The sequence below is a fragment of the Dendropsophus ebraccatus genome, chromosome 6, assembly GCF_027789765.1.
Source record: "Dendropsophus ebraccatus isolate aDenEbr1 chromosome 6, aDenEbr1.pat, whole genome shotgun sequence".
In the NCBI taxonomy this organism is placed as follows: Eukaryota; Metazoa; Chordata; class Amphibia; order Anura; family Hylidae; genus Dendropsophus; species Dendropsophus ebraccatus.
Window position 1 is genome coordinate 87,074,745 of NC_091459.1, and position 27,125 is coordinate 87,101,869.

The 27,125-nt window shown below is 41.6% G+C and overlaps 2 protein-coding genes across 12 annotated transcripts in view; one reads left to right on the top strand and one right to left on the bottom strand.

Moving 5' to 3' along the window:
• Positions 1-744: 744 nt before the first annotated feature.
• Positions 745-15,471, top strand: GPR17 (G protein-coupled receptor 17). 2 transcript variants are annotated; one of them, XM_069973861.1, is made up of 3 exons: positions 745-884; positions 10,367-10,426; positions 12,467-15,471. In XM_069973861.1, exon 3 carries the CDS (start codon positions 12,493-12,495, stop codon positions 13,510-13,512), a length of 1,020 nt encoding a protein of 339 aa, XP_069829962.1. In that variant the 5' UTR covers positions 745-884; positions 10,367-10,426; positions 12,467-12,492; the 3' UTR covers positions 13,513-15,471. The 2 variants fall into 2 exon arrangements, with proteins under 2 accessions (XP_069829962.1, XP_069829963.1); XM_069973862.1 differs by lacking the exons at positions 745-884; positions 10,367-10,426 and adding an exon at positions 12,018-12,120.
• A 6,187-nt stretch (positions 15,472-21,658) lies between these two features.
• WDR33 (WD repeat domain 33) overlaps positions 21,659-27,125 on the bottom strand; it is a 95,139-nt gene continuing 89,672 nt past the window's right edge. For 9 of the 10 annotated variants that reach the window (XM_069975331.1, XM_069975323.1, XM_069975330.1 and 6 more), the window contains 4 exons: positions 25,280-25,440; positions 24,790-24,882; positions 23,618-23,818; positions 21,659-22,132 (listed from right to left, as the gene is read on the bottom strand). In XM_069975331.1, coding sequence (XP_069831432.1) covers positions 21,948-22,132; positions 23,618-23,818; positions 24,790-24,882; positions 25,280-25,440 — 640 coding nt within the window. In that variant the 3' untranslated portion in view covers positions 21,659-21,947. The remainder of the gene's footprint in view (positions 22,133-23,617; positions 23,819-24,789; positions 24,883-25,279; positions 25,441-27,125) is intronic. The other variant, XM_069975324.1, reaches the window with a different exon arrangement.

Genomic DNA, 27,125 nt, shown 5'->3' on the forward strand with positions numbered 1-27,125 from the left:
TATTGATGCAAATCAGGCAATCACAGAAATATGTGACTTCCTCTTCACTCTTGGGGTTATCCAATGAGATCGTGCTAGTATGCGTTCAGTTTTTTTAGCAATAATGAATGTGGCGTTATCCATATAAATCAGTTTTATTTCCAAATAGTGATGCTTTATCTTGGCAGGGGCATGTACCGGGGTGGGGAGACTGGGGAGGTTCTGCCATCGAGACGTTCAGCTTTGGCCAGGGTATTTATACAGGCATCAAAGATAGGATAGAACACTGTTTTATTACCAGCTACATACTATTGTACTGTTGTTTTAGTCTTTTTATTCTGTATCATGTTATTGACTCTTTTGGAGATTGTTCTACAACTATGTTCTCATCTGATAAATAAGTGACTCTTTAAAAGTCCTTGTTATCTGTGACAAGTGACTTCTACAAGAGACATCTCCCATTTCCAGAAATATAGCTGCCTATTTTCTCCAGTATGGCCCAGAATACACTCTCCCGATGTGTCTGCAGCTGTGCTGGACTATACAACAAGATGAGTATGTGTGAGCCCAGCAGATACCGGGGGGCTCTGTGATGAGCGGCCTAATAGCACACAAGAGATGATAGTCTCTATAGACAAAAAGTCATAACCCCCTTGAACATGTTCCTATGGCAACAGAGCACACATCCGCTCTCTGACACACTCCCCTCTTTGTCCTACTATGAAATATGCTGCTGTGCCTATCTGTTCGGGGGGTGAAGAAGAAGACAGGAATGTGGGGGATACCCTCCCCTCTAGTGAAAGAGCCTATTTCACTACCCCAAGACATGTATGCAATCCTACTTAAACTAAAAGACAGAAAAGAGAAGACCATTAAGACTGGGAGAAGAGCTGGAGACTGAGGCTGTAAGTATATCATTTATAATGGTGGCTATAGCAAATTAGGTCTGGTAATAAGTCATAGTCCCATTAACTTGTGACCCCTGGAAAAAAAAGTTACCACTTTTGGGAAACCCCTAATGTAATTTCTGCCCCAGGGGAGCTTGGTGTATGGGGTAGGTAAAGTAGGTGTCTAATTCTTTCCAGTGCCTTCCTTGTTCTAAAAGTGACTGTGTGATTGCTCTGTTCTGTGCACTTCTAACCGGAGCTCAGGAATCCCATTGTGTTAACATTTCAAAAACTATATGTGATTTGCAAATGTACCTGCTCTTATGTGTATATAAACTACAGTATACATTGACCTTACATAGATAGCACTGATTTGTCTTTAATGAATGTACATAAATAATTGGTTGGAATAGGTTAAGTCACAGGATAAAATGTTCAATCTACAGATCATTTAAAGGGGTGTTATGACTTTACAAGTTTTGCAGCATTTTAAAGGGTTTATTCAGGGCTACAAAAACATGGCCACTTTCTCCCTACTGTTGTCTCTAGTTTGGGTGGGGTTTTGAAAGTCAGTTCCATTGAAGTTAATGGAGCTTAATTGCAAACTGCACCTGAACTGGAGACAACAGTAGGGGGAAAAGTGGCCATGTTTTTGTAGTGCTGGATAACCCCTTTAATATAGTTTACATATTAATTCCTCAAGATCTCTGCTTGCTTTAGGTGAATGAAATGCTCTCAACTTGTTCACTCTAGTTCTCAGAAAACCTTTGGCAATAACAGTCGAAACTGGAATGTCTAACTTTTTGTTAGACTGTGTTATTACATGTATGACAACTGTAAATCCATTATACCTGATCTTCTCTACACCTGTCAGTAATTTCAGGCAGGTTTTTAGACCAAAGTAATATCTGAGGTTACCTATACATTGTGTGACACTGATATATTATGTGTATATGTAACAGCACCGGCAGTGTGCACACATAATAGTGTCAGCGCTAGCCTAAATTCACACACAGTAAAATAAAAATAAAGCTGTAAAATTGAGGTTAAAATACAGCCGTTTTTTCAATATAATAATGTACTCTATTTAAGTCAAGGGCCAAGGGCACAAACTGTATAGAATAATGGCAGTAATTCATTACAATTATCCAAATAATGTACATATTTTTACCTGCTTTTGCAAAAAGTTAACATTTATTATGTTAAATTGTTTTCCCTTAGTCCTATTGGCATCACAATAGCTGGGGTGTTCTCACCCCTGTGGGCCACTAGGACGAGTGGAATTTTAATGATTTAAACTTGTAGCTCCTCCCACCCCTGTATATAGTGCCCCTCTACCTTCCACCTGTCAGTTTATTAACAAGTCAACTTTATTCAAAGGGAGGGACTCTTGTGATGCCAATAGGACTAAGGGAAAACAATTTAACATAATAAATGTTAACTTCCCTGTCGTCCTATTGGCCTCACAATAGCTGGGGAATTAGCAAGCAAACAACAAATCCCCTAGGGTGGGACATCAGACACAGAACTGAGAACAGATTTTGCAAATCCGGTATTAGCTGAAAGCAAGGAATCAATCCGATAATGTTTTAGAAATGTGATGGGGGTAGACCATGTAGCCGCCATGCAGATGTTCTCCATGGGAATAGAACTTCTTTCTGCCCATGAGGTAGAGACAGACCTGGTAGAATGTGCCCTCAGAAATTCCGGAACTGGAGTTTCCGACATGTTATAACTGATTTTTATACAATCACATATCCATCTAGAGATGGAGGGTTTGGAAGCCTTCTTACCTTTGTATCTTCCCTGGAAAAGGACTAGGAGGTTTTCGTCCTTGCGAAACTGGGCTGTTCTCTGCAGATAGATTTTCAGACATCGCACTACATCCAGGGAAGAAAAATCCATACCGTCTTCACTAGGCGCAGGAGAATATACTGGAAGAGATATGGACTGGTTAAGGTTAGAAAAGGAAGCAACTTTCGGCCTGAAAGAAGGCAACAGTTTGAGCACCACTCTGTTGTTGAGAAATAGGACATATGGTTCTTTAGAGCCCAAGGCTTGAAGTTCTCCAACGCGTTTGGCTGAAGAAATAGCTAGAAGAAAAACTGTTTTCAAAGTTAAGTATTTTAAGTCCACTTCCTGAAGAGGCTCAAATGGAGCTGCACATAAACTTTTGAGGACTAAAACTAGGTTCCAGGGTGAAACTGATTTTACCACTGTAGGTCTTAATCGGTCTGCCGCTTTGCAAAAGTCTCTTACCTCCTGTATTTGCAACAGTTTTCTGTTCAAAAAGACTGACATGGCTGCTACCTGAACTCTTAAAGAGTTAGGTCTTAACCCCCTATCGAATCCATCTTGAAGAAATTCCATAATCTGTGGGATTGATGGATTTTGAGCATCCACCTGTCTAGAGGTTGCCCAAGTTTGAAAATTTTTTTGAATTCTTGTATATGATTTGTTGGTCGCCTCACTCCTTGAGTGAGAAAGCGTAGCCAACACCCTTTCTGAGAGACCCTCGGTTCTCAATAGGGACCTACCAGAAGCCAGGCAGTTAGGTTGAAGGATTTCAGATTCTTGCATTGATGAGACCCCTGTAGAAGAAGGTCTGATCTCAGCGGGAGTCTCCAAAATTTCCCCTGACTCATCTGCAGAAGGAGAGGAAACCACGATCTCTTTGGCCAGAATGGAATCACCGTGATGACAGCTGCTTGATCCTGCCTGACTTTCAACAATACACGCGGTATCATTGAGACTGGTGGAAAAATGTAGGCCAGGTCGTATGTCCAGGGTATGGTCATGGCATCTATTACCACTGGTTTGTCTGCGGGGTAAAGGGAGCAGAATCTCTGGAGTTTTGTATTTTGTCTTGTTGCCATCAGATCTATCTGGGGAATTCCGAACCTTTTCACAATCTCTGAGAATATCTCCTGATTGAGGCTCCATTCTCCCGGCACTGTCAAACCCCTGCTGAGACGATCTGCTAGTACATTCTGCTCTCCTTTGATGTGGGATGCTGATAACCTGGTTATCCATCCTTCCGCCCAGTTGAAGATCCTTCCCACTTCTTCCAGAAGGGACTGGGATCTCGTGCCTCCCTGTTTGTTGATGTAACAAACCGACGCCATGTTGTCCGTTCGTATACGGATCGCTTTCTGTCTGATCTGTGAAGAGAAATGTCTGAGGGAATAAAATATTGCCTTCAGTTCCCTGGTATTGGAGGAAAGCTCTGCCTCCTCCCTGGTCCAGACTCCCGATACCTGTTGTTCTTGTAGGTGTGCTCCCCAACCGGTGCCTGAAGCATCTGTGGTAATTATGGTCCAACAGGGCTCCTCTAGACTCTTCCCTTCCTTTAGATTTTTCCACCACGACAGGGACTGTCTGCTTCGAGAAGATAATACTATCTTCCTGTCCAGCGTAGTCTGATCTCTGTCCCACGCCTGGAGGACTTCCATCTGAAGAACTCGAATATGCCACAAGGCCCAGGGAACTGCATCTGCCGAGGAGGTCAGTAGACCTAGAAATCTCATTAGTGTCCTCAACGATACCTGTCTTGGCACTGCAAGGAAAGCACACCCCTGAAGGATTCTCAGTCTCCTCTGTGGTGAAAGAAATAACTTCATCTGTAGAGTGTCTACGATAAATCCCAGAAATATTTTTGATGTTGCTGGGAGAAAGTCCGACTTGTCTTCGTTGATAATCCAACCTAATTCCTGTAGGAATTGGAGAATTATACAAACCTGGGCGTCTAGGAGGTCTGCAGACTGCGCTATGATTAGCCAGTCGTCAAAATAAGGGATGACTCTCATTCCCTGAAGCCTGAGTTCCGCTACCACCGCGGAAACCACCTTGGTGAAAACAAAGGGTGCTGTGGTTATGCCAAATGGAAGTACCTTGAACTGTAGATGCTTGAGCTGACCTTCGAGATACACGGCAATCCTCAGGAACTGTCTGAACTGTGAATGAATCGGGATATGAAAATACGCGTCTTGCAGATCCAGAGACGCTAGAAAGTCCCCCTGTGAAAGGATAAATGGAACAGACCTTATCGTTTCCATTCTGAATTTTTTCTTTATTATGAACTGATTTAGGAATCTGAGATCTATGATAACTCTCCACCTTCCAGAAGGCTTTGGCACAAGAAAAATTGGCGAATATATTCCCTGTTGCCTCTCTAAAGGGGGGACCTCTTCCAAGGCTGCTTTGGAGAGCAGTAGCCTTATTTCCTTCTCCAAAATTTCTTTCCTTGGGGAAGGAGGAGGATTTGAAATTAAGAATTTCTCTGGAGGGGGGGACTCCAGAGGAAGGGAGTAACCCTCCCGAATGATCTTGAGAACCCATGGATCCTTTATTCTGGATTCCCAAATTTTTACAAAAAAACTTAAACGTCCCCCTACTTGCTGGGGATAGTCAGAAATCTGGCTCTTTGTTTCCTTTGGACTGCTGTCCACCTCTTTTACTGGCATAGCCACCTCTACCCTTTGTGGAATATCGCCACTGTTGCATTCTTTGGGGAGTTCTCTCTCTACGAAACTGACGGCGATTTTTCCTCTGCTCATAAGGGAGACTCTTCCCTTTTTTATCAGAGAGATCCAGCATTAATTGGTCCAATTCAGTGCCGAATAGCCTCCCGGGACTATATTCCAAGTTGCACAGATAGTACTTGGAGGAACAGTCGCTTGACCAGGGCCTCAACCACAGAGCCCTACGGCTCGCAGTGGAGAGAGACATAGATCTGGCGGCGAGCCTGACCTGTTGGGAGGCCGCGTCACAAAGATAATCTATTCCAAGATTAATCTTTTTAAAGGCAGTAAGTATCTCATCTCTCCCTACTCCTGATTCTATGTCATCCTGTGTCTTCATAAGCCACTTCCTCAAGGCCTTCCCTACCTCGAAGGCTGAAATAGACACAGCCCCTTGAGCAGAGGCCGCAGAGTAGGCTCTTTTAAGAGATACCTCTAGGCGTCTGTCCATGGGGTCCTTTAAACTGGACCCATCCTCGGCTGGAACCATGGTACGTCTAGATAATTTAGCTACGGCTACATCAACCTTAGGAGGTGAAAGCCAATCTTTAGCTTTGTCTTCCATCAGTGGAAACATAGCCTTAAATCTACGGCTTATAACCGCAGCCTTTTCAGGCTTGCGCCATTCGTTTTTTAACATGAGCATAGACGTATCATCCACATCAAAGGCTCTTCTAGATGTGGATGGTCTATCCTCATCATCATACTGTGGCTCGTTCTGTTGTTTAACCACTCTAATGAATTTTTGCATTTTCTCAACAGGAAAATATGTTCTTATAGTCTCAATATCGTCATCATCATCAGAAGATGAGCCAATTTCATCCACAATCTTATACTCCCGTCCAGATGGCGAGACACACTTAGGGCGTTCATCCCTTCTTGACTTCTTAGCACTCTGGAAGGATTCCTTCAATTCAGACACAGAGTCCTGGATACCCGTCAGAGACTGCTTTACCCACACCACCTGTGGGAATAGGTATATATATATATATATATATAAGTACCACTTATGGACTTAAATGGATAAACAGAATGTTAGGAAGGGGTTAACCTACCACATCATGTATGGTAGGTTCGTCACTTGAGGCTGTAACACGACACTCATGGCATTTCAAATATTCCCATCCATCAGGAAGGTCTCTATCACAGTCGGCACATGAGAAATGTTTTCTCTTAGACAGTGTTTTTCGACCATCAGAGGCTCTCCTCTCAGAACCCTCTTTAGAAGACATCTATCATACATTAAAATGAGTAACAAGTATTCATAGAAAAACCATAAATGAGCTAAGCGCAACACTTACTTTAGACTGTGAAGACTATAGGCGACACCGCTGTCTAAACACATCCACCAGCTAGAGAGATCCAGACACACTGGTAGAGCTTTGAGTGCAGGTGGGGTTTAAAAACGCCAAACTGGCGCCAAAAGTTACAAGCCCCGCCCCCTTACGCCCCCCTGGGGCGGAGCTGAAGAATAGGCCAGAACACAGACCTCAGAAAAGGTAATGAGCCTGTACCTTAGGAAGGCGCCGCCGGCCTCCCGACTATCCTACCCGCGTTTTTCGCCGATCTGTGGAGCTCCGGAGCTTAACGGGCGCATCGCGCTCCGAAACCGGAAGTGCGTCAGAGACACTTCCGGATCCCGGGCTCCGCAAAGATGGCGGCCTCCAGGTATGGAGACCGCTCCGAAATACAGCGGCCCAGGACACCACAAGATGCCGGACCGCCGCCGAATGCCCGAAGGCAAAAGCGGAGCTACCTCCGGCCCCGGACATCCAGGACCAGAGCTAACCACTCGCCCCCCGTACCCAAAGGGACGAAAAATAAAAACTGACAGGTGGAAGGTAGAGGGGCACTATATACAGGGGTGGGAGGAGCTACAAGTTTAAATCATTAAAATTCCACTCGTCCTAGTGGCCCACAGGGGTGAGAACACCCCAGCTATTGTGAGGCCAATAGGACGACAGGGAAAAAAAAAATTTTCATCTGTTCACACATCAAAATGATAGTTCTATTTAGCTTTTATTTTACTGTGTATGAACAATCAGCAGTAATGCATATAACATCTATAGTGCAAATGTAATAACCTCAGCCATAGTGTATATCCAATAAAGCCAGCAGTGTATATACAATACCATTGTGGTGCATTTATAGAACTTTTAACCTGCTGAAACCTATTTTTCCCTAAGGAGTAGGACCCTTTTATGTGTCACTTGTATAGACGTACAAGTTGATAATGTCCCCTCTTATGATTTCTGATTGAAAGAATGCATTCTTCTCTGTTAGGCTATGTTCACACAACGTTTTTTTCAGCTCCGTTTAAAAAAATTTTGAGTTTAAAATAACGGACGTTTTTCGAACCCTGGCATCCCCTTAGTGCAATGACGGGTGTTTGCACATTATTTTAGTTTGGGGTTACTAATTGGCCTTTGGTTTCGGCTTAATTGAAAAATCCATTGAATTTAATAGTAAAAACGGAGAAAGAACGGTGACAAAAGAAGAACTGTGTGTGAACAACTAATAAGAAACGTCCGCTGTTTACAAAAAAACCTCCGAAAATAATGTTCATGTTCATTATTTTGACGTCCGTGGCAAAAACGTCCGTTTTTCAATGCATTGTGTGCATAGGACGTCCGTCTTCCCATTGACTTCAATTGCTGCAAAAACAGACATTTTTTTAAATAGCGAAATCGGAAGTTTTTTTCTCCATTTTTGACGTTGTGTGAACATAGCCTTAATCTGCCCCATATACATTAATTTTCTATTGATTCATATATTCATTCTGACATTCCCCTTCATGTGTTTTTTTTTTAATTTATGTAAAAGTGTTGAATGTTTTTAGTGTTGAATTTTTGTTCATATAATTCAAGGAATTTATTTGCCTAAATACTGTATTCTCTAAATTTTGTAACCCTATAGTCAAACTCCCCACAGTTCGTCTCTTACTGTCAAAGCAACATAAGGAAAATAAAATCTCCTGAGGCTATGTTCACACAATGTCTTTTTTTCGGCTGTATTTTTGAACAGCCGTAATTTTGAAGCATAAATACGGCCAAAAAAGACATGTGAACATACCCTAAATTTTCTCCTCTTTAGCTGAAGGTAAGGGTGCCTTTACACAGGGAGATTTATCTGACAGATTTTTTAAGCCAAAGGAATGGATTTAAAAAGAGCAGAAATCTCAGTCTTTCCTTTATGACCTGTTCCTTGTTTAGGCTGGGTTCACACTATGTATATTTGAGGCTGTATTTTTGAGGCTGTGATTGAAAACACAGAAAGGCTCTGTTCACATAATGTTGTAATTGAGTGGATGGCCGTCATTTAATGGCAAATATTTGCTGTTATTTTAAAACGACGGCTGTTATATTGAAATAATGGCAGTTATTTACCGTTATGTGACGGCCATCCACTCAATTTCAACATTGTGTGAACAGAGCCTTTCTGTGTTTTCAATCCACTCCTGGTTTTGGTTGCTATGAGGACCTGACTTGAGGACCAAATACTGCCTGAAATGTACGTAGTGTGAACATAGCCTTATAGTCTGTTCCTGGCTTTGGCTTAAAAAATCTGTCAGATAAATCTCCCTGTGTAAAGGCAGCCTAAGTGTACGGAAGGGAGTGGGCTATGTATGGATCCTGTGCAAGGGTCTTTCTAATTTTCAATAAACTAATTTAAATACAGCATGTTTATAGGTATGGTTTGTTTCCATTGATCTTTCTATGGAGCAATAAAGGAGAAAATGATAAATAAAAAAAATATATGTCTGGATTTAAAACTAGAGATGAGCGAACCTGGAGCATGCTCGAGTCGATCCGAACCCGAACTTTCGGCATTTGATTAGCGGTGGCTGCTAAAGTTGGATAAAGCCCTAAGGCTATGTGGAAATCATGGATATAGTCATTGGCTGTATCCATGTTTTCCAGAAGACAACCTTAGAGCTTTATCCAAGTTCAGCAGCCCCAGCTAATCAAATACAGAACGTTCGGGTTCGGATCGACTCGAACCCGGTTCGCTCATCTCTAGTGTTTTTTTGTTGTTTTGGTTTTAAATAGAGATGAGCGAACCGGGTTCGAGTCGATCCGAACCCGAACGTTCTGTATTTGATTAGCTGGGGCTGCTGAACTTGGATAAAGCTCTAAGGTTGTCTGGAAAACATGGATACAGCCAATGACTATATCCATGATTTCCACATAGCCTTAGGGCTTTATCCAAGTTCAGCAGCCACCACTAATCAAATGCCGAAAGTTCAGGTTCGGATCGACTCGAGCATGCTCCAGGTTCGTTCATCTCTAATATTTTTGCATATCATTGCATTTTATCTAGGTGTTTATGAGTAGTGTTTTTTTGTTGTTTTGGTTTTAAATACTCATAAACACCTAGATAAAATGCAATAATATGCAAAAATATTAGAGATGAACGAACCTGGAGAATGCTCGAGTCGATCCGAACCCGAACTTTCGCCATTTGATTAGCAGTGGCTGCTGAACTTGGATAAAGCCCTAAGGCTATGTGGAAATCATGGATATAGTCATTGGCTGTATCCACGTTTTCCAGACAACCTTAGGGCTTTATCCAAGTTCAGCAGCCCCAACTGATCAAATACCGACCGTTTGGGTTCGGATCGACTCAAACCCGAACCCGGTTCGCTCATCTCTAACAAATATCTGACAGAGTTTTGAGGCCAAAGCCAGGAATGGATTAGAAAAGAGGAGAAATCTCAGTCTTTCCTTTATGACCTGTTCTCTTTTATAGTCTGTTCCTGGCTTTGGCTTCAATGATCAGTCAGATATCTGTCAGATAAATCTGTGTGTGTAAAAGGACCTTAATTAAGAATCTTAGCTGATAAGATTCACTTTGTGCATTTGCCAAACTTTATATATTGCTAATAAGTTGGTTAATTTATTTTACCATTTTGTGGCATGATATAATGAGGGTAAAAAGTAGCACTGAGGATGGACTTTAACCCATGCTCCTATATTGCAGGGGCGACATGGAGTAGCAGTTTGGTGCCCATTATTGACAGCATATGTAAAGTTGGTTTTAGTAAGTATTTCCTTCACTGAACCTATAAAATACATTTCAGGCCCCCTGTAATTCAGTCATTAGTTATTACATACAGTCATGATTAGTCTAAGTGTGTGTGTGAGTGTGTATGTAAGTGAGTGAACAGTATTTGAATACCAGTGGCTGAAGAAGTTGGATGCAGCCCCAAAGCTGCCAGCAAAACGTGAATAAAGCCATAGGCCTGGTTAACACTACGTAAAAAACACGGCTGTATTTCATAACAACGGCCGTATTTGCACAACCATGGCCGTTATTTGCAAATAACAGCCGTTATTATTATTATTTATAGAGCGCCCTTAATTCCAGAGCGCTATACAATAGATGGGGTAACGAGCAGAAACAACACAAGATCAAAACACAGTACATGAAGGCAAATGGCAGACTGATACATGGGGAAGAGGACCCTGCCCGTGAGGGCTTACAATCTATTGTTATGAAATACGGCCGTGTTTTTACGTAGTGTGAACATAGCCATAGGCTGTATCCATGTTTTCCAGGACTCAACCTCTGCAGCCACCACTAATCAAATGCAGCACACTCAAGTTTGCTCATCTCTACATGCCTGTCATTTCTAAGGATTTTTTTTTTTTTTTTAAAACCTGCATGGTTTGTTTAGATCAGGCATGTCCAAAGTCCGGCCGGAGGGCCATTTGCGGCCCGCGTTCCGAACTTTTACGGCCCCCCAGGTATCCAGCTTGCTATTATCTGCCTGTGTTATAAAGCATATAGCATGTAGCATGTAAAATGGTCGGCCCTCGCACATGTTCACTTCATCAAATTTGGCACTCTCCGAAAAAAGTTTGGACATGCCTGGTTTAGATTAACCCTTCAGAGTGGTATTTAGGTGATTTTAGTGGATTTACTGCTCTTATTAAGCCCCTGAGAGGGGCAGAACAAGAGGTTTAGAGGGACAAGGGGTTACAAATATTCTGGGTTTGGAAAATGAGCAGAAAAAAAAAAAAAACACAGCGAGGAAGGGATTATACTAAGCACTGAGCTGCTACTGTTGTTTCTGCTGCTGGTGAAGTTGGGGGCAAGGGTAACACTACAGTAGGGTGGACCCATGGCAGAATGTATACTGCTATTTACAGAAGGAACAGCTTCTATTAGGGTCAGCGATTTGTCCTGATCTAGCTGTTACTACAGATTTCCCCTGAAAACAGGCGTGGATAGCAGAGTGAAGGGAAACTAGACACTTATTTACATCATATAGACATCAGAGCTGATTTTCAGTAGTAAGTAGCCATTTTAGGTTAGTGATATACAAATATATTAGGAATCACATGGGTTAACAAATAGCAGGGTAACTTCTGCGCTATACATGTATATGTGTCATAGACATGTATACATAGAAACAAATGGGGGAGATTTATCAAACATGGTGTAAATTGAAACTGGCTCAGTTGCCCCTAGCAACCAATCAGATTCCACCTTTCATTTTCCAAAGAGTCTGTGAGGAATGAAAGGTGGAATCTGATTGCTTGCTAGGGGCAACTAAGCCAGTTTCACTTCACTCCATGTTTGATAAATCTCCCCCATAGTCTTTTGTTCAGTAAAAGAACACCTGTTTTATCTAGTGTGCTCTTTTGGTATTTCCCTTCTTATTAGCTCAGAATAGAATATCCCAGACATGCTTACATTCAGTTATTGTGTGTTTACCTACCACATCTGCTGTAAGTTTGTTTCAGGCATCTACTACTCTTTCACTAAAGTAATATTTTGTCATGTTGCTTCTGACCTATCCCCTAACTAACCTCTGACTGCTCTCCCTTGTTCTTGTATTAGAAACACAGAAGATTGTCGGCAGAAAAAGACCACTGGGTCCATCTAGTCTGCCCTTTTAGTATTTACCTTCTTATTATCTTAGGATAACTATATATCCTAATATATGTATTCAGTTTCTTATTAAAAACACTTCCCCCCTGAACCTTATTTAATACAATTTCTATATTTTCTGATTTTGCTTTAGTAACTAATATTTGATATGAAATAACTAAAGGATATGCCTCTGTCTTTCAGAGCGATACTGAAGAATCTCAGTGACAATGACTAATTCTGGGGACAAGATGTTCGATAACTCCTCCAGTTTTGCATGGGTGGATCCTTGTGTTCATGAAACATGGCTGGAAAATGCCTTGTTATCTGTATGCTACTTGTTAGGCCTATTTGTAGGAGGTCTGGGAAACATCATTGCTCTATCACTTTTTGTGCGAGACCGCCAGCCTAAGTCACCCTCTGACATCTTCCTCCTTCACCTTGCTTTATCAGATCTCTTCCTGTTGCTCAGCTTACCTACTCGGCTCTTCTACCACCTGTCAGGAAATAGCTGGCCCTTTGGCTCATTGGCATGTAGGCTGTCAGGTTTTGTCTTTTACCTGAATATGTATGCCAGTCTTTACTTTTTGGCTGGCATAAGCATTGATAGATATCTGGCTATTGTGCATCCTCTCAACTCAGTCAAGTTCCGGAAGCCATTACATGCTCATTTGACTTGCGGCTTTTTGTGGGCTATTGTTGCATTTGCTACTGCACCATTACTGTTAGGCCGAGCAGCAGCAACAGAAGAAACGGTTTGCCGACTGCTGTATCGTGAAACGCCATCCTTGCGGGCACTGTCATCACTCAGTGCAGCGTTTGCCATTCCATTCTTAGCCACTGTCATTTGCTATGGTCTTATATTGAGAAGACTCCGGAAAGGAGGTGATAGAAGACCCAAGGAGCGTGCTGTGAAGATGGTGCTCTTGGTTCTTACAATATTCCTGATCTGCTTTGTTCCATACCATCTTAGTCGGACACTTTATCATGTCCTCATGCCAGGAGGTGAAAGTGCAGCTATGTTATCTCCCTGTGACTTAAGGCAAGGATTAGCTTTAGCAAACCGCTTTACTTCTTGCCTTAGCACCCTAAATGCCGCCCTAGACCCCCTTGTCTATTTCTTTGCTGTCAAGAAATTCCGTCAGATTCTCCTCCGTCTGCCGTGTAAGCAGGATGAAGGAGACAATGTGAAAAACCGCGAGGAAGGCCGAACAGAGGACAGTTCTCTCAGTGCTAAAACAGAAGTGTAATTGGAAATGTTGCACAGAGGGTCATGTCTGAAGATGCTTATGGAACGGCACTGTCAATAGAGTAAATGGGTGCGGACATAGAATTGGAATTTGCAGTGAAAGAACAAGACTCAATTGATAACTCAATTACTGGGAGTTTTAAGACTTATCAACACAGTCTGCACCCATAAGGTCTAGAAACAATACATGTATTTACATTAAACACCCGTAAATAATTGACACTGATTATTTTGTAACAATGGCGCCTGTCAATGAGCAGGACATATTGGGCACCAACTTAACATTCAGTTCTTGAAGTTGAGACCAGTGTTCCTGGTAAGCAGTGGTTAGTAAAGGCCAGAGAAGACATTCCCTTTTTTAAATCCTTAAAAACACATATATTCAATGTTCACAGTATTTGACATATAAATTACTCAATTCAGCTGATGTGTTTCTAGTCCTACAAGAGACTGTTAATGTCTAACCGTCTCTAACACAGAGAGACTTATATATGCATTTCCAGAAGTAAAAATTGATGTGAAATTTTACAACTGTGTGTTGCATTACATTATACAATAGTGTGCCTAATAAGAAAGGAGTCACACAGGTCAACTGCTATTTCAATCATGTAGGAAGATTATATATAATGGGCTTTATTTATTTTTTTGGCTCATGTGTTGAATTGGAGATGGACTTTAATCGGTCAAGTAGATCATCTGTCTGTATATATGAATTAACAAAGTTCATAATGTATTTCATAGTTACTATATGTTGTTTCATGTAATGTGAAGTACTGTAGAAAATCACTTACTGCTACATGCCGTATGACCCTGGCTTGGGCTGATCTTTATAGATGAGCAAACTTCGAGTATGTTCAGGTCCATCCTAACCTGAACTCTGAGCAATTGAATACCAGTAACTGAAGAAGTTGAATGCAGCCCTAAGAAATCCTGGAAAACACATGCTATTGACAAGGGGAACAGGAACGCCTGGTTGTTAATTTATCCATTGGAGGAAAAGCACAATGCAAAGCTCTATTAAAGCTCCGCACTTGTTCATGTGCGTGTACTGAAGTAGACATATTGGGAAGAGCTTTTTAATGGCCTTTTAAACTGGGCAATTATCAGCTAAATGGGCCGATTATTGCCCCAAGAAAGGCTGTGTTTGCATGTTTAGGTTTTTAATTGCAATTGTTGAATACATAGCCAGGAATGAGGAAGAAGAAGAAAAATATCAGTTGTACTGATCTGGTCTTTTTATTTAATAACTAATTTAAAAAAAACCTCAAATGTGTGAATGCACCCTAAATGGGGGACACATAAAAGAAAGAAACTTTTCCTCTTATCAAATCCATTCCTGGCTTCACCAGATTGCTGCAACCCTATAAATGAAAGAGGGGATGTCCTGCAGACAATACTATAAATGAAAGAGGGGATGTCCTGCAGACAATAATGTAAGAGAACAGTCGCACAAACAATACAGCGATTGTTCGTGCGGACCTTTGTTCAATATAATTGGGCTGCTTGACTTGTGCTTGTAGCAGGCAGCTGTCTGCCCCTCTAAAAGAGGCTTTATTTCTCCATTTAGGACATGGACAATAAATCAGTGTAAAGGCATCTATAGTCTTTAATCTAATTCATAATGCTGTACTCTGTGCCAATGCCTGAAACCATTATTTTGAACCCCTTATAACAAGTTGTTTCATGATTACATTTATGATTTTGTTATATTGCAAGTTGTTTTCAACTTGAATCTGAAAAAAGTTCATACATAGTGACAGTCTAGTATGTAATATATCATTACACATCATTATATGCTTATATATATATGTATAAATATTAACAGACTGAATTCTATTTATTTGAATGAACAAGCATACTTACCCATTTTCTACAGCCTGTGCATTTTATTTAGGGCAGAAGCAAAGTATACATTTTCTGCAGGAAATTGTCACCTGACGAAGATTCTGTTTTGTACAATCTGAGCAAATTTTTTTTTTTTTTTCTTTCAATAAAACAAGTCAGTAATTTTTCTTCTGTGTTTTTTTTTTATATAAGATTTTTCTTCTTTTTACAGCAATTTGATGTTTAGTAAAGTCGGCTGGCCCTGTGCCCAATGCAAGCATTGCGCAACAAATCTACACCTTCCCATCAGGCGAGCGGGGGATACAGCTGACGTAAGCCAGGGAGAAGGGGCGAATCTGTGCCTTCTCCCTGGCGTACACCAGGGGCGCAATGACAGTAAATGTCCCCCCATGTGTATCAAGCTTTTCATCTTGGAAGAAGCTGTGTCCCCAAGGTTTTGTGCAAAACTTTCAGCAAATGTGAATTTTTTGGCATTGTTCACAAAACTTAAAGATTTAAGGCAAATTGTTAGATGGTGCCGACGATTGTAAAGTACCAAGAGGTGTGCAGCTTCACTAAATACATAGATACAAAATATATATTGTTTTTATAATAAAGCATACTGTCATTCAGAAAAACGTATTTGATTAGTGAGGGTTTTACAGCTGAGAACCCCAACCAACCAGGAGAATGAGCTGAGAACAGTTTGCTGCAGCTCCTCACTGTCAGTCATCCGGGAGGAGACCACATTAAGCCATTGATTGAAATGCTTTACCACATGAAGGCTTTAACACTTCTGAAGGCTCATTCTCTCAATCAGTGGAGGTTTCAGCAGTGAGATCTGACTAATCAAAACTGTTGTTGCATCCCTGTGACTTGTCAGAAGTTTTTCTTTTTAATGACAGCCCCCATTTAAGTATTCATCTGTATGTGTTAATAGTGAAAACTGCGCTTGAAATATTTTGGCTGCAGAAGGATCAAAGTTCAGGTTGAACATCACCTCCTTATCATTTTTAGAGATGATCTAACATTGGGAAATCTAATCATTTTATGTACTTTGCTTATCTTTACACAGCAAAATGATGGCAAGTTCACATTTGTCTAAACTTCACTGTGCTGCAAAGTGTTCTGACTGCACCAGTAGCATCTGGTATCATGATCTAAGGTCTTTTAGAATGAAATGCATCAGAATATCACACTCTTGTACCATTTGGATGCATCTTTTTAACAAGAATTATTAAAGACCACTTCCTTTTAACCATATATCACCACTGCTGGATGTTCGTTTTCTCTTTAATAGCCAAGTGGGTGTTACCAGTGTGGGGCATGTCCCTGCCTTGTCTGATACTATCCAATTAAATACATAAGTCACTAGTCCTGTGCTCTTCTTATTAAAGGGGTTATCCAGTGCTACAAAAACATGGCCACTCTTCCCCCTCTCGTGTCTCCAGGTCAGGTGTGGTTTGCAATTAAGCTTCATTTACTTCAATGGAACTGAGTTTCAAACCCCACACAATCTGGAGACAAGAGAGGGGGAAAAGTGGCCATGTTTTTGTAGTGCTGGATAACCCCTTTAACCCTTTAAGGACAGGGCCCATTTTCGTTTTTACGTTTTCGGTTTTTCCTCCTTGTGTTTAAAAGGCCATAGCACTTGCATTTTTCCACCTAGAAACCCACATGACCCCTTATTTTTTGCGTCACTAATTGTACTTTGCAATTACAGGCTGAATTTTTGCATAAAGTATACTGCGAAACCAGAAAAAAATTCAAAGTGTGGTGAAATTGAAAAAAAAAGCATTTCTTTTATTTGGGGGAAATGTGTTTTTACGCCATTCGCCCTGGGGTAAAACTGACTTGTTATGCATGTTCCTCAAGTTGTTACGATTAAAACGATATATAACATGTATAACTTATATTGTATCTGATGGCCTATAAAAAATTCAAACCGTTGTTAACCAATATACGTTCCTTAAAATCGCTCCATTCCCAGGCTTATAGCGCTTTTATCCTTTGGTCTATGGGGCTGTGCGAGGTGTCATTTTTTGCGCCATGATGTGATCTTTCTATCGGTACCTTGATTGCCCATATACGTCTTTTTGATCGCTTTTTATAAAATTTTTTCTGGATTTGATGCGACCAAAAATGCGCAATTTTGCACTTTGGGATTTTTTTGCGCTGACGCCGTTTACCGTACGAGATCAGGAATGTGATTAATTAATAGTTTGGGCGATTACGCACGCGGCGATAGCAAACATGTTTATTTATTTGTTTACTTTTATTTAAAACCTGGGAAAAGGGGGGTGATTCAGACTTTTATTAGGGGAGGGGGCTTTTTACTATAAACAACACTTTTTTTTTTTTTTTTTACACATATACTAGAAGCCCCCCTGGGGGACTTCTAGTATATACACTTGGATCTCTCATTGAGATCTCTGCAGCATAGATATGCTGCAGAGATCCATGAGATCGGCACTCGTTTGCTTTCGGCTGCTGCAGCCGAAAACGAACGAGTGCCGAGCCGAGGACGGCGCCATCTTGGATGCGTCCCCGGCCGGCATCAGTAACGGAGATCGCTCCTCCGGGACAAGGTCCCGGAGGAGCGATCTCCCCCACTAGACCCCAGGGAAACATTGCCTCCGGTAATCGGAGGCAGCTGTCAACTTTGACAGCTGCCTCCGATTAGCTAATTAGCGGGCACGGCGATCAGACCGTGCCCGCTAATAGCAGCGGTCCCGGGCTACTCGCGGCACCCGGGATCGCGGCACTTCAAAGCGGGGCCGCCGCGCGGCCCCGCTTTGAAGTGCAAGTGAGGACATATGACGTAGGGGTACGTCATATGTCCTTAAGAGGTTAAGGGTACGTTCACACTTACCGGATCCGCAGCAGATTTCATTTAAATAACTGAACACAGCATCAAATCTGCACCATCAAATCTGCTGCAGATCTGCTGTGGATCCTGTAGGTGTGAACGCACCCTAAGTCTGTTTGGGGTGTGGTCCTCCTGGTAATGCAATGCTCCACCATACAACAGGTACACTGCAGAAAAAAAAAATCTGATCCACATATGCCAAAAAGTTATACCAATTTGTAAATAACTTCTATTGGAAAAAAAAAACTAACTGACAGTGCTCTCTGCTGCCACCTCTGTCTGTGACAGGAACTGTCCAGACCAGAAGCAAATCCCCACAGAAAACCTCTCCTGCTCTGCACAATTCCTGATATAAATACAGGTGTCAGTAGGGAGCCTGGAGGACTGGAAAGAACACACAGCTGCTGTGGGACATACAGCAGCTAACAGGTACTGGAAGACTTTAAAAAAAAAAAAAAATAATAATAATATCTGTATAGGTTTCTGGCACAAATTTGATTTTTTTTTCCTCTGGAGTACCCCTCACCCTACTGAAACACAGGGAGAGAAGAAGGAGAAGAAACGGGGGCGCCTCCTGGTGCAATAAATAATGGTAAAAGAGTGTCAAGCACGGAAAGGGGGGGTGTTGCACTCACCTAAGGGAGTTGTGCTGTATTATAGGCACAACTCTATAGCAGGCATAAAGAATAGGACACCGCAGCTCCTGCCGGGGTACGTTCAAGGAAGTCGTACGATGGATAGTGCAGATAGCCAGCTGCAACGGGCTTTAGGACCATGTGTAATCCCGGCTTGTGAAGGGCGCAGGTGTCCAAGGTACCACAGATAGCGGTAGTTATTGCATTAAAGGAATATTTATTACAAAACGACGCGTTTCGGCCCCCAAATATAAGGTGGCCTTTGAGAAACTTGATAAACTTGAGAAAGGCCACCTTATATTTGGGGGCCGAAACGCGTCGTTTTTTAATAAATATTCCTTTAATGCAATAACTACCGCTATCTGTGGTACCTTGGACACCTGCGCCCTTCACAAGCCGGGATTACACATGGTCCTAAAGCCCGTTGCAGCTGGCTATCTGCACCATCACCCTACTGAAGTCATAATTGGAAAAAATGTACCAACTCTAGCTCTAAAAAAAAATTTTTCAAAATTTTATAATTGAGTTTTTATAGGAATTTTATAAATGTTACTCATCAATCTATTTTATGTTCTGTCTAAGGACCTTTCCTCCATATATCAGAAATAAATCACTGGCCCTATAAAATAATGTGGGTCTGGGAGATGTTATCAGTGACTATTTGACAGTTTGTTTCTGTGCTGGAAGAGGTGTGGGTGTGTGTTAGATCTGTGCTGTTCTGTTCCCGGATGCTGGATGCTTGTTTAAGAGCTGCAGTGTAATATGAAGATATCCTGTGCAATACAGAGGAGGAGGAGAAGCCATAAATAGTGTAGCAGTAACCACTACTTCAGTCAATGTGGGAGAAGATTGTGTGTTTACTTTAGTGTACTATGGCTGCAGCAGGCTATGTGTGTGTGTGCGTTTGCTATGGCTGAAGAAGGCTGCATGTGTATTAGAGAGAGGCAGAAATAAAAGGGGTACTCTAGACAACAGTGAAAAATCTAGGGGGGACAGGAATGGTGGGATCATAATTAAAGCGTAACTGTCATTTCAGGGTCATTTTTTTTTTTTAAAACATTAAATATCAATAGTACAAGCGATTTTAAGAAACTCTGTAATAGGTTTTATAAACCAAAAGAGTTTCCTTCTGGACTGAAAAATCTCCCAGGCTCTCCTTTCACTTCAGAAGCAGCAGGATTTCTGTGTCTATTATGTGGCTATGGAGAGGGAAGGGGCTGAGAGGAGTGACTGAGCACGGAGCAGTCCTGCACAGCACAACACCCTGCAATCTTCTCTCAGTAAGTTCATAGATAAGCACTGACCTTTCTGACACCTGAATCCTGCGGTTTAGGTGTCCAGAGAGTCTACAAACAGCTGACCTTCATGTCACTTCTTCCTGCTCCCTCATCTCCCTCGGCCCCTCCAATAAGGATAGAATGGAGAGAGCAGAACCCATCTTCACTGGCTTCTCTGTAATGAAGACGTGTTTGCCTGATAATGCACAGATAAGAAGTCGGGGGGGGGGGGGGGGGGGGGGAGGCTGGGAGATTGCTTCTTGAGTACAGAAAGAGGCTTTTCTGGCTGATAAAGCGTAACTGTCATATTTTTTTTTTATTGCAGAAATCAGTAGTATAAGCAATTTTAAGAAACTCTGTAATAGGTTTTAAGTCCTATACCTGTCCCCATAGTGCAGCTTCAAGGCTCATGGTCTCCGCCTGGCTGCCAATTCTGTGACATCATGGCCCCACTCAGAAATGACCCCTCAATCAGTGAGCGAGGCGGGACATAGCTGCAGTTACTAAAGCTTTGGCTGTCCAGGCATGATGGGAGTTGTAGTTTTGCAACAGCTGGAGGGCCTGAGTTTGACATCCCTGATGTAGAACATTTTACTGAAGCTGCTGAGCCAGGTCTACTTTACACCAGTGTTATGTCAATACCTCCCCTGGTGTCTAACTGGCAATTTATGAAGGAGTCGGTCCCTGATAAAATCAGGAGTCGGAGCAGCAGCTTACTGACTCCACAGCCCTGGTCACTTTCTCATGTAAAGTCTTTTTAGTTCCACTTGGTTGTCAAGTGTCTATAAATCACTGTTCTGTTCTTCAATGTCACTGCCCCAGGATGAGGCCAGAAGGCAAAACCCAGGGTTTGTCAAGGAGGAAGAATGTGCTTCTTTGTATGATTTTTTTTAAATGCATTTTGTGAGTATAAACAAACAACTATACATTTTGGGGGACAGTTATCAAAATGCACCCCAGGCATACACCATGGGAAAGTGGCAGATTCCCCCTTTACCATGGCATATGCCAGCCGTATCCATGCTTGCCTGATGGGTGGGCAGGGTGGCTTGGTACGGTGGGAAAGAGGCTCACAATGCCTGTGCCAGGCGCAAAGCCAGATGGATTTACTAGGAGGCAGACACCTCTTAGTAAATCAGTCTGGGAAACTGGGGGTGGGGCTTTATTTAAGACCACCCATCCTTTTGGCCACTGGGTGCGGATTTGCATTGAAGTGAATGGAGCTGAATTGTAATACCTCACACAATCTGGGTATAGGGGTGGTTCCGTTTTTGCAATAAAGTAGCTGTTTTTTTTCTAATCCTGGATAATCCCTTTAAGAAATATATTTCTGCTTTTTGTGTCCTCCAGAAGATTTGTTCATAATATTGAAATGTGGATGTAAAATTCAAAGTATTACACAGAAACACGGAAGCTTTCACACTTAAAGCATCAAATAACTTTTAGAAAGACACTCCCTTTTTTTCTCCCTTAGTTATTTCTTAAACATATTACATTCAGCATTTCATACAAAAAAAAAACTTAACTCAATTGCCAACAAACTGTACACAAGGATTTGCTGTTTATAACAGTTGTCTCTGGAGAAAAGGACAAGTGATGGTTGTGTGGACTGAACACCATGTGAAAAACCTTAACAGAAAGAGAAAACAAATATGTTGGTTTTTGAGTTCTCTGAAGTCCAAAACGTTGCTTCCAGTGTTCCAGTTCTTGTAAAAGTGTCTAGAATCTCAAAGAAGGATCTCTTCAGCATTGATGCTGTTCTTAGCCACTAAAAATTCAGTTCATATTTGGTCCAATATGGACTTGGGAACAAGATATTTGTCAGGTGATCTTATCGATTCCTTCCTCCTCCACTACTACTTCCGCTACCTCGAGGACCCCCTCTCCACTGAGAGTTCATATTGCTGCTTGTTCCAGACCCCCCTCTGCCCCAGCTCCCTCGATTACCCCTAGACAAGCCTTCATCTTGTTCTTGAGAGCTTGAGCGGCTTAGTCTCTGTGACCTGGATGGTGGCCCTGAAAGAATTACAAAACAGAAAAAAACACAATGTTATAACACAAAAAGGAAACACAAAATGTCTGATGTATAATTTGAAAATATATAATTTGAAAATATAAAAATATTAATGGAGTTAGGGGATATTTTAGCCTATGAACAAGATAGGGGGATAACTAGTTAATAGCTTGAGGTCTGATCACAACAATGTCCAGAGTGAATGAAAGAGCAGTGCACATGCTAAACCACTGTTCTCCTCTCTCTCTCTATGGAACATTAGTGCACATGCTCAACCACTGCTCTCTCCCCTCTCTCTCTCTATATGGAACAGCAGTGCACATGCTAAACCACTGTTCTCCTCTCTCTCTCTATGGAACATTAGTGCACATGCTCAACCACTGCTCTCTCCCCTCTCTCTCTCTCTATGGAACAGCAGTGCACATGCTAAACCACTGTTTTCCGCTCTCTCTATGGAACATTAGTGCACATGCTCAACCACTGCTCTCCTCTCTCTCTATGGAACAGCAGTGCACATGCTAAACTACTGTTCTCCTCTCTCTCTATGGAACATTAGTGCACATGCTAAACCACTGTTCTCCTCTCTCTCTCTCTATGGAACATTAGTGCACATGATAAATCACTGCTCTCCTCTCTCTATGGAACAACACTGCACATGCTCAACCACTGTTCTCCTCTCTCTCTATGGAACAGCAGTGCACATGCTCGACCTCAATTTTATTTAATCTCCATGGAACAGCAGTGTACATGCTGGACTACCACTCTATTCATCCTCTATGGTGCTTTTAAACATTTGCTGAAATCTGCAATGTTTTTAGGTAGAGATTAATCAAAGGTTGTAAAATATACACTGGTGTAAACTGCCCATAGCAGCCAATCACAGCTCAGCTTTCAGCTTGGTAAAATGAAAGAGGAGCTGTGATTGGTTGCTGTGGGCAGTTTACACAAATGTAAATTTTACATCCTTTGAAAAATCAGGGCCTTGCTTCCTATACAGAATAAGTAGTGGCTGAGCATATGTGTTGTTTACCTCTACTCTGATAATGGAAAGGGGATTGGGGGGAGGGGACGACTCAGAGGTGCTGGGGATCAGCAGGGTGGCACATCGATAACACCTCACTTAGATAGGTGTATTGTATCAGTAATATGCCTATTTCTGGGTGTAACACAAAAACTTTTATGGTTTTACTGAACTATACTTTCAGAACATATAGAACTATGTTGTTGTAAAATCAGTTTGGTTGACCTGCCAGATGTCATACTTGGGATACAGACATGGATAAAATTCATTCCTCTGAATGCAAACATTGTATAAGTATCAAGTTTGTATAGGATAGTGATAATATTTGGTATGTGGTATTAGACCTAAATGATTAACATGTATTAATCTTCCTAAAGTGCTTTCTCTCTACACCATTTATGTAGCTTTTTCTTGGACTCTTCTTTAATTTGTGATTATTTTCAGCAAATGAAATTGTAAAAATTACCTTTACCTGGATCATCTGATAGACCTGGTTCTATATCTCTGTGATCAGGGGTTCCAGGGCCATCATGCCAGGGTCTCTTGCGTGGTGGTAAGGAAGCCATGTCCATTCCCTGCAAAGAGGAGGAGCGTTCCCTGCTGGCTGGGGAGTGACCATCAGGAGTTGGAATGTCCCGGCGAGGGCTGCCTTGGAAGTGATCAGGACCTGAGCAGTTACATTGAGGGACATAATATAATGTAATAAATTGAATGTAAGTGTTAAAAGTGTATAATACTACTTGATGTAAGACACGTTCTTAAATATAATTAGAACACGGTAAGAAAAGGAGTGAGCGCTATTCACATTCTGTCACTTTGTTATATGCTCAGTTGTTGTAATTTATTTTGCTTTTTAACTAAATCTAGATACTGGTACAAATTTATTTTTTAGGTGTGTTTTAATTTACATTTCTATATACAATTATGATGCAGCATTTTGTTGGAGCTGCTACTGAGTTCTTCCAACAGGATTCAGACATAGCAATGCGGTCCAACAACAGGAAGTAGTTATTGAGCCCACCTTCGTGCAGATCGCACAACATAGGCTCCGTACTACAATATCTTTAAAGTCTGGCACATCTGGAGACAAGGCCAAACTCTTTAACTAGTTACAGTCATAAAAAGCATGTCCTTTTTGCATCAAAGGAACCTGTAGTCTGGAGATGACTCCCTGAATTTTATAGATGTCTTGTGGCCTGCTAGAAGTTACTGTGCAGGGGAGGAAGAGGAAGTAGTGAGCTGTGGCTGTCACATCTTGTCAATGATAGGTCCTGTGTTATCTGCCTCCAGCTGTATACTAGAGCAGTTTTCATTTGATAGAATCTTGCTTGTGATAATCATGAAGTGACCACTTAGTCTGGGCACTGGTGGTCACATAATGCTATGTCTTTTAGGCTTATTGGAAAGAGGTGACTGTGAAGTGGCAAGTGGGCTCATACAATTACAGTAGATCAAAATCAACGATGTCAGTTTCTGTAAATTTTGCTGTGAAGCAACAGATCAATGTATAACATGTGAATGTGCAGCCAATTGTTTGCTTTTTTTCTTTATATTTGAGATAACTACTAACTACTGAGATAACTAGAAATGATCTCTACAGAATAGGAAATGTCATCTTGTAATGAGGCTCAGATTTACCTGCATCTCTGCCAGGGTCCCGGGACTGGTGATTAGGGCCACGATCTGAACTAGGAAACTGATCTGGAGTAGGTAGAAGACCTTTTCTTGCTTCTGTTTGGCAAAACAAACATCAGGGGCTATTACAGAATAGCTATAATCTTGCTAAAATATATTTCTATTACTAACACTATCATCATCGTGTGTCTATGATTTCAAGAGCATAACATTTTTTTGTAGGTATATCATTGTGAACTTTTCAGAACCCCATGATCTATAAATGATGGCCTATCCTGAGCAAAGGCCACATATCCAGAGAATAGGCTGGCTAAACCATCTAAGGCTGAAAACTTGTAAGGCCCTGTAACAGAAGACTAATGTGCTATGAAAAAAGGACATTAATAAAGGTCTTCTAAAAAGTATACTGAACCCAAAGTAAGCACATCACTATACATAACTAAGAGAACATGGCAGAGGTTAGTTAACCGATACCTCTACTGTAACACTTCACCTCTTTGAGGAGCACGACCACGTCCCCTGGAACTCTCTCGTCCTCTACCAGGCTCATCTTTATCATAGCCATCACTAGAGCCAAAGTCATCCGAGCTAGAGAACCCTTCCCGTCCACGAGAGCCACGACCCTCTTGTCTTGGGGGCCCACTCCGACGGAAACTGAAAATGTAAGAGTAATATGGTGACATAAAGCAATATGATGTAGAGGGCACATCAATCCATTCCATACAAACACTATACGTCAACATAACAGACACAAAATAGGATAAAATGTATTTTTTTTTTTTTTTTTTTTAATCAGATTCTTTGTATTAAGAAACAAAAAAGAACAACATTGTAAAACAGTATCATGGAGGTAGTCAAAATAAAGGCACATTACTCCATGGCAGGCGCGGGGGGGGGATGGGGTGGTGGTGTTGTTACACACCTAGGATATGCTATCTCGTCACCTAGCAGCTGTTGTGACCCATCAACAAGAAGTAAGCCTCCATTGACGTGTACTGTATGAATCTGTAGGGCTGCCTCGGAGTATCCACCCACAGTCCCCAGATAGTTTTAAATTTAGAAATGGCTTCATGTTTCTTCTAAAGCCCTTTTCCCAACCTAATAACTTTCAGCTCATTAATAGTCGGCGTTGTGGACCAAGTTAAATGCCTCCTGATGAGTTTGCGAGCCTGATAAAGTATCCTCCAAATGGCTAATTCAATTTCTGAGGGTTCATCGACAGATTCTACCACACCCAGTAAACATTTCAATGGTTCAGCTGGCACCGTGATACCGTCAAAAAAATAAATCTTGGTTTTGGCACCGGACACGGTATGTTTTGGATTTTTGTGTGCAATACAATGGAGGAAAAGGTCTGTCTGTGGGCAACATACACCTGATGACAAAGCCTCTGATTTAGAGTATATCCTACATGCTTTACTGTGTTTCTTTTTAGCTAGGACTACACAGTGACTGTCCACCTGCTACTGACTGAAAGCTTTCTGCCTATGCATAGTATAAATCAATGATGGAGCTGAACAGTACCTCCTGAATACTGGTGACTGGGGATTATAAAAAATTATGGCATAACACCCCCCCCCCCCCCACACACACACACACACTGATTTGTGGTGCCTGTCATCATATGAGTACAGCCCTTATGTGCCTGAAATACTCAAGTGTATATCAAATCCTTTAGCAACTGCAAAAAATGGATATAGCTTATTAACATGTAGTCATAATTACTACTTCACCGCTAAAGGCTGATAAGTAGTTCTCTGAGGCACAGGTATATGTCTGGTTAAAAATACCTTCCCAGAGCAGTAAAATAAAGTCTGCACATTTCAGGCCCAGAGTCCATAAAGTAACTCTAATGGTGGTTTTACACGGAGCGATAATTCGCCCGATCGCACGATTAACGATTTTGAATGAACGATGTTTTTTTCATAACGATCAGCGTTTACACGGAACGATACATCGTACGGAAAAATCGTTTTGCGATAGCTTAAGCCTATCTCATACATAGGTGAAATCGTTGAAAGAATGTTTACATGGAACGATCTGCGAATTTTTTGCGAACGATCAACGACGATTTGAGAAGTTGTTGAAAGATCAAAATGAACAATTTCTCGCTCGTCGCTTGATCTTTCGCTGCATTTACACGTACGATTATCGTTCGAATTCGATCGTTATGGTGCAAATTCAAACGATAAATCGTTCCGTCTAAAACCATCATAAGATGAAACGAGACAGACTGTCTTCTGTTGGCATGATTGTTCAACCTGATACAGGAATATGCTTGCTGTGGAATAGGAAAGTATCAGTGAGGTATAATACTCAAACTGTGCAGGGTCTATATG

Coding starts and splice junctions, on each gene's coding strand:
- GPR17 (XM_069973861.1), top strand. CDS start 12,493: ATGACTAATTCTGGGGACAAGATGTTCGATAACTCCTCCAGTTTTGCA.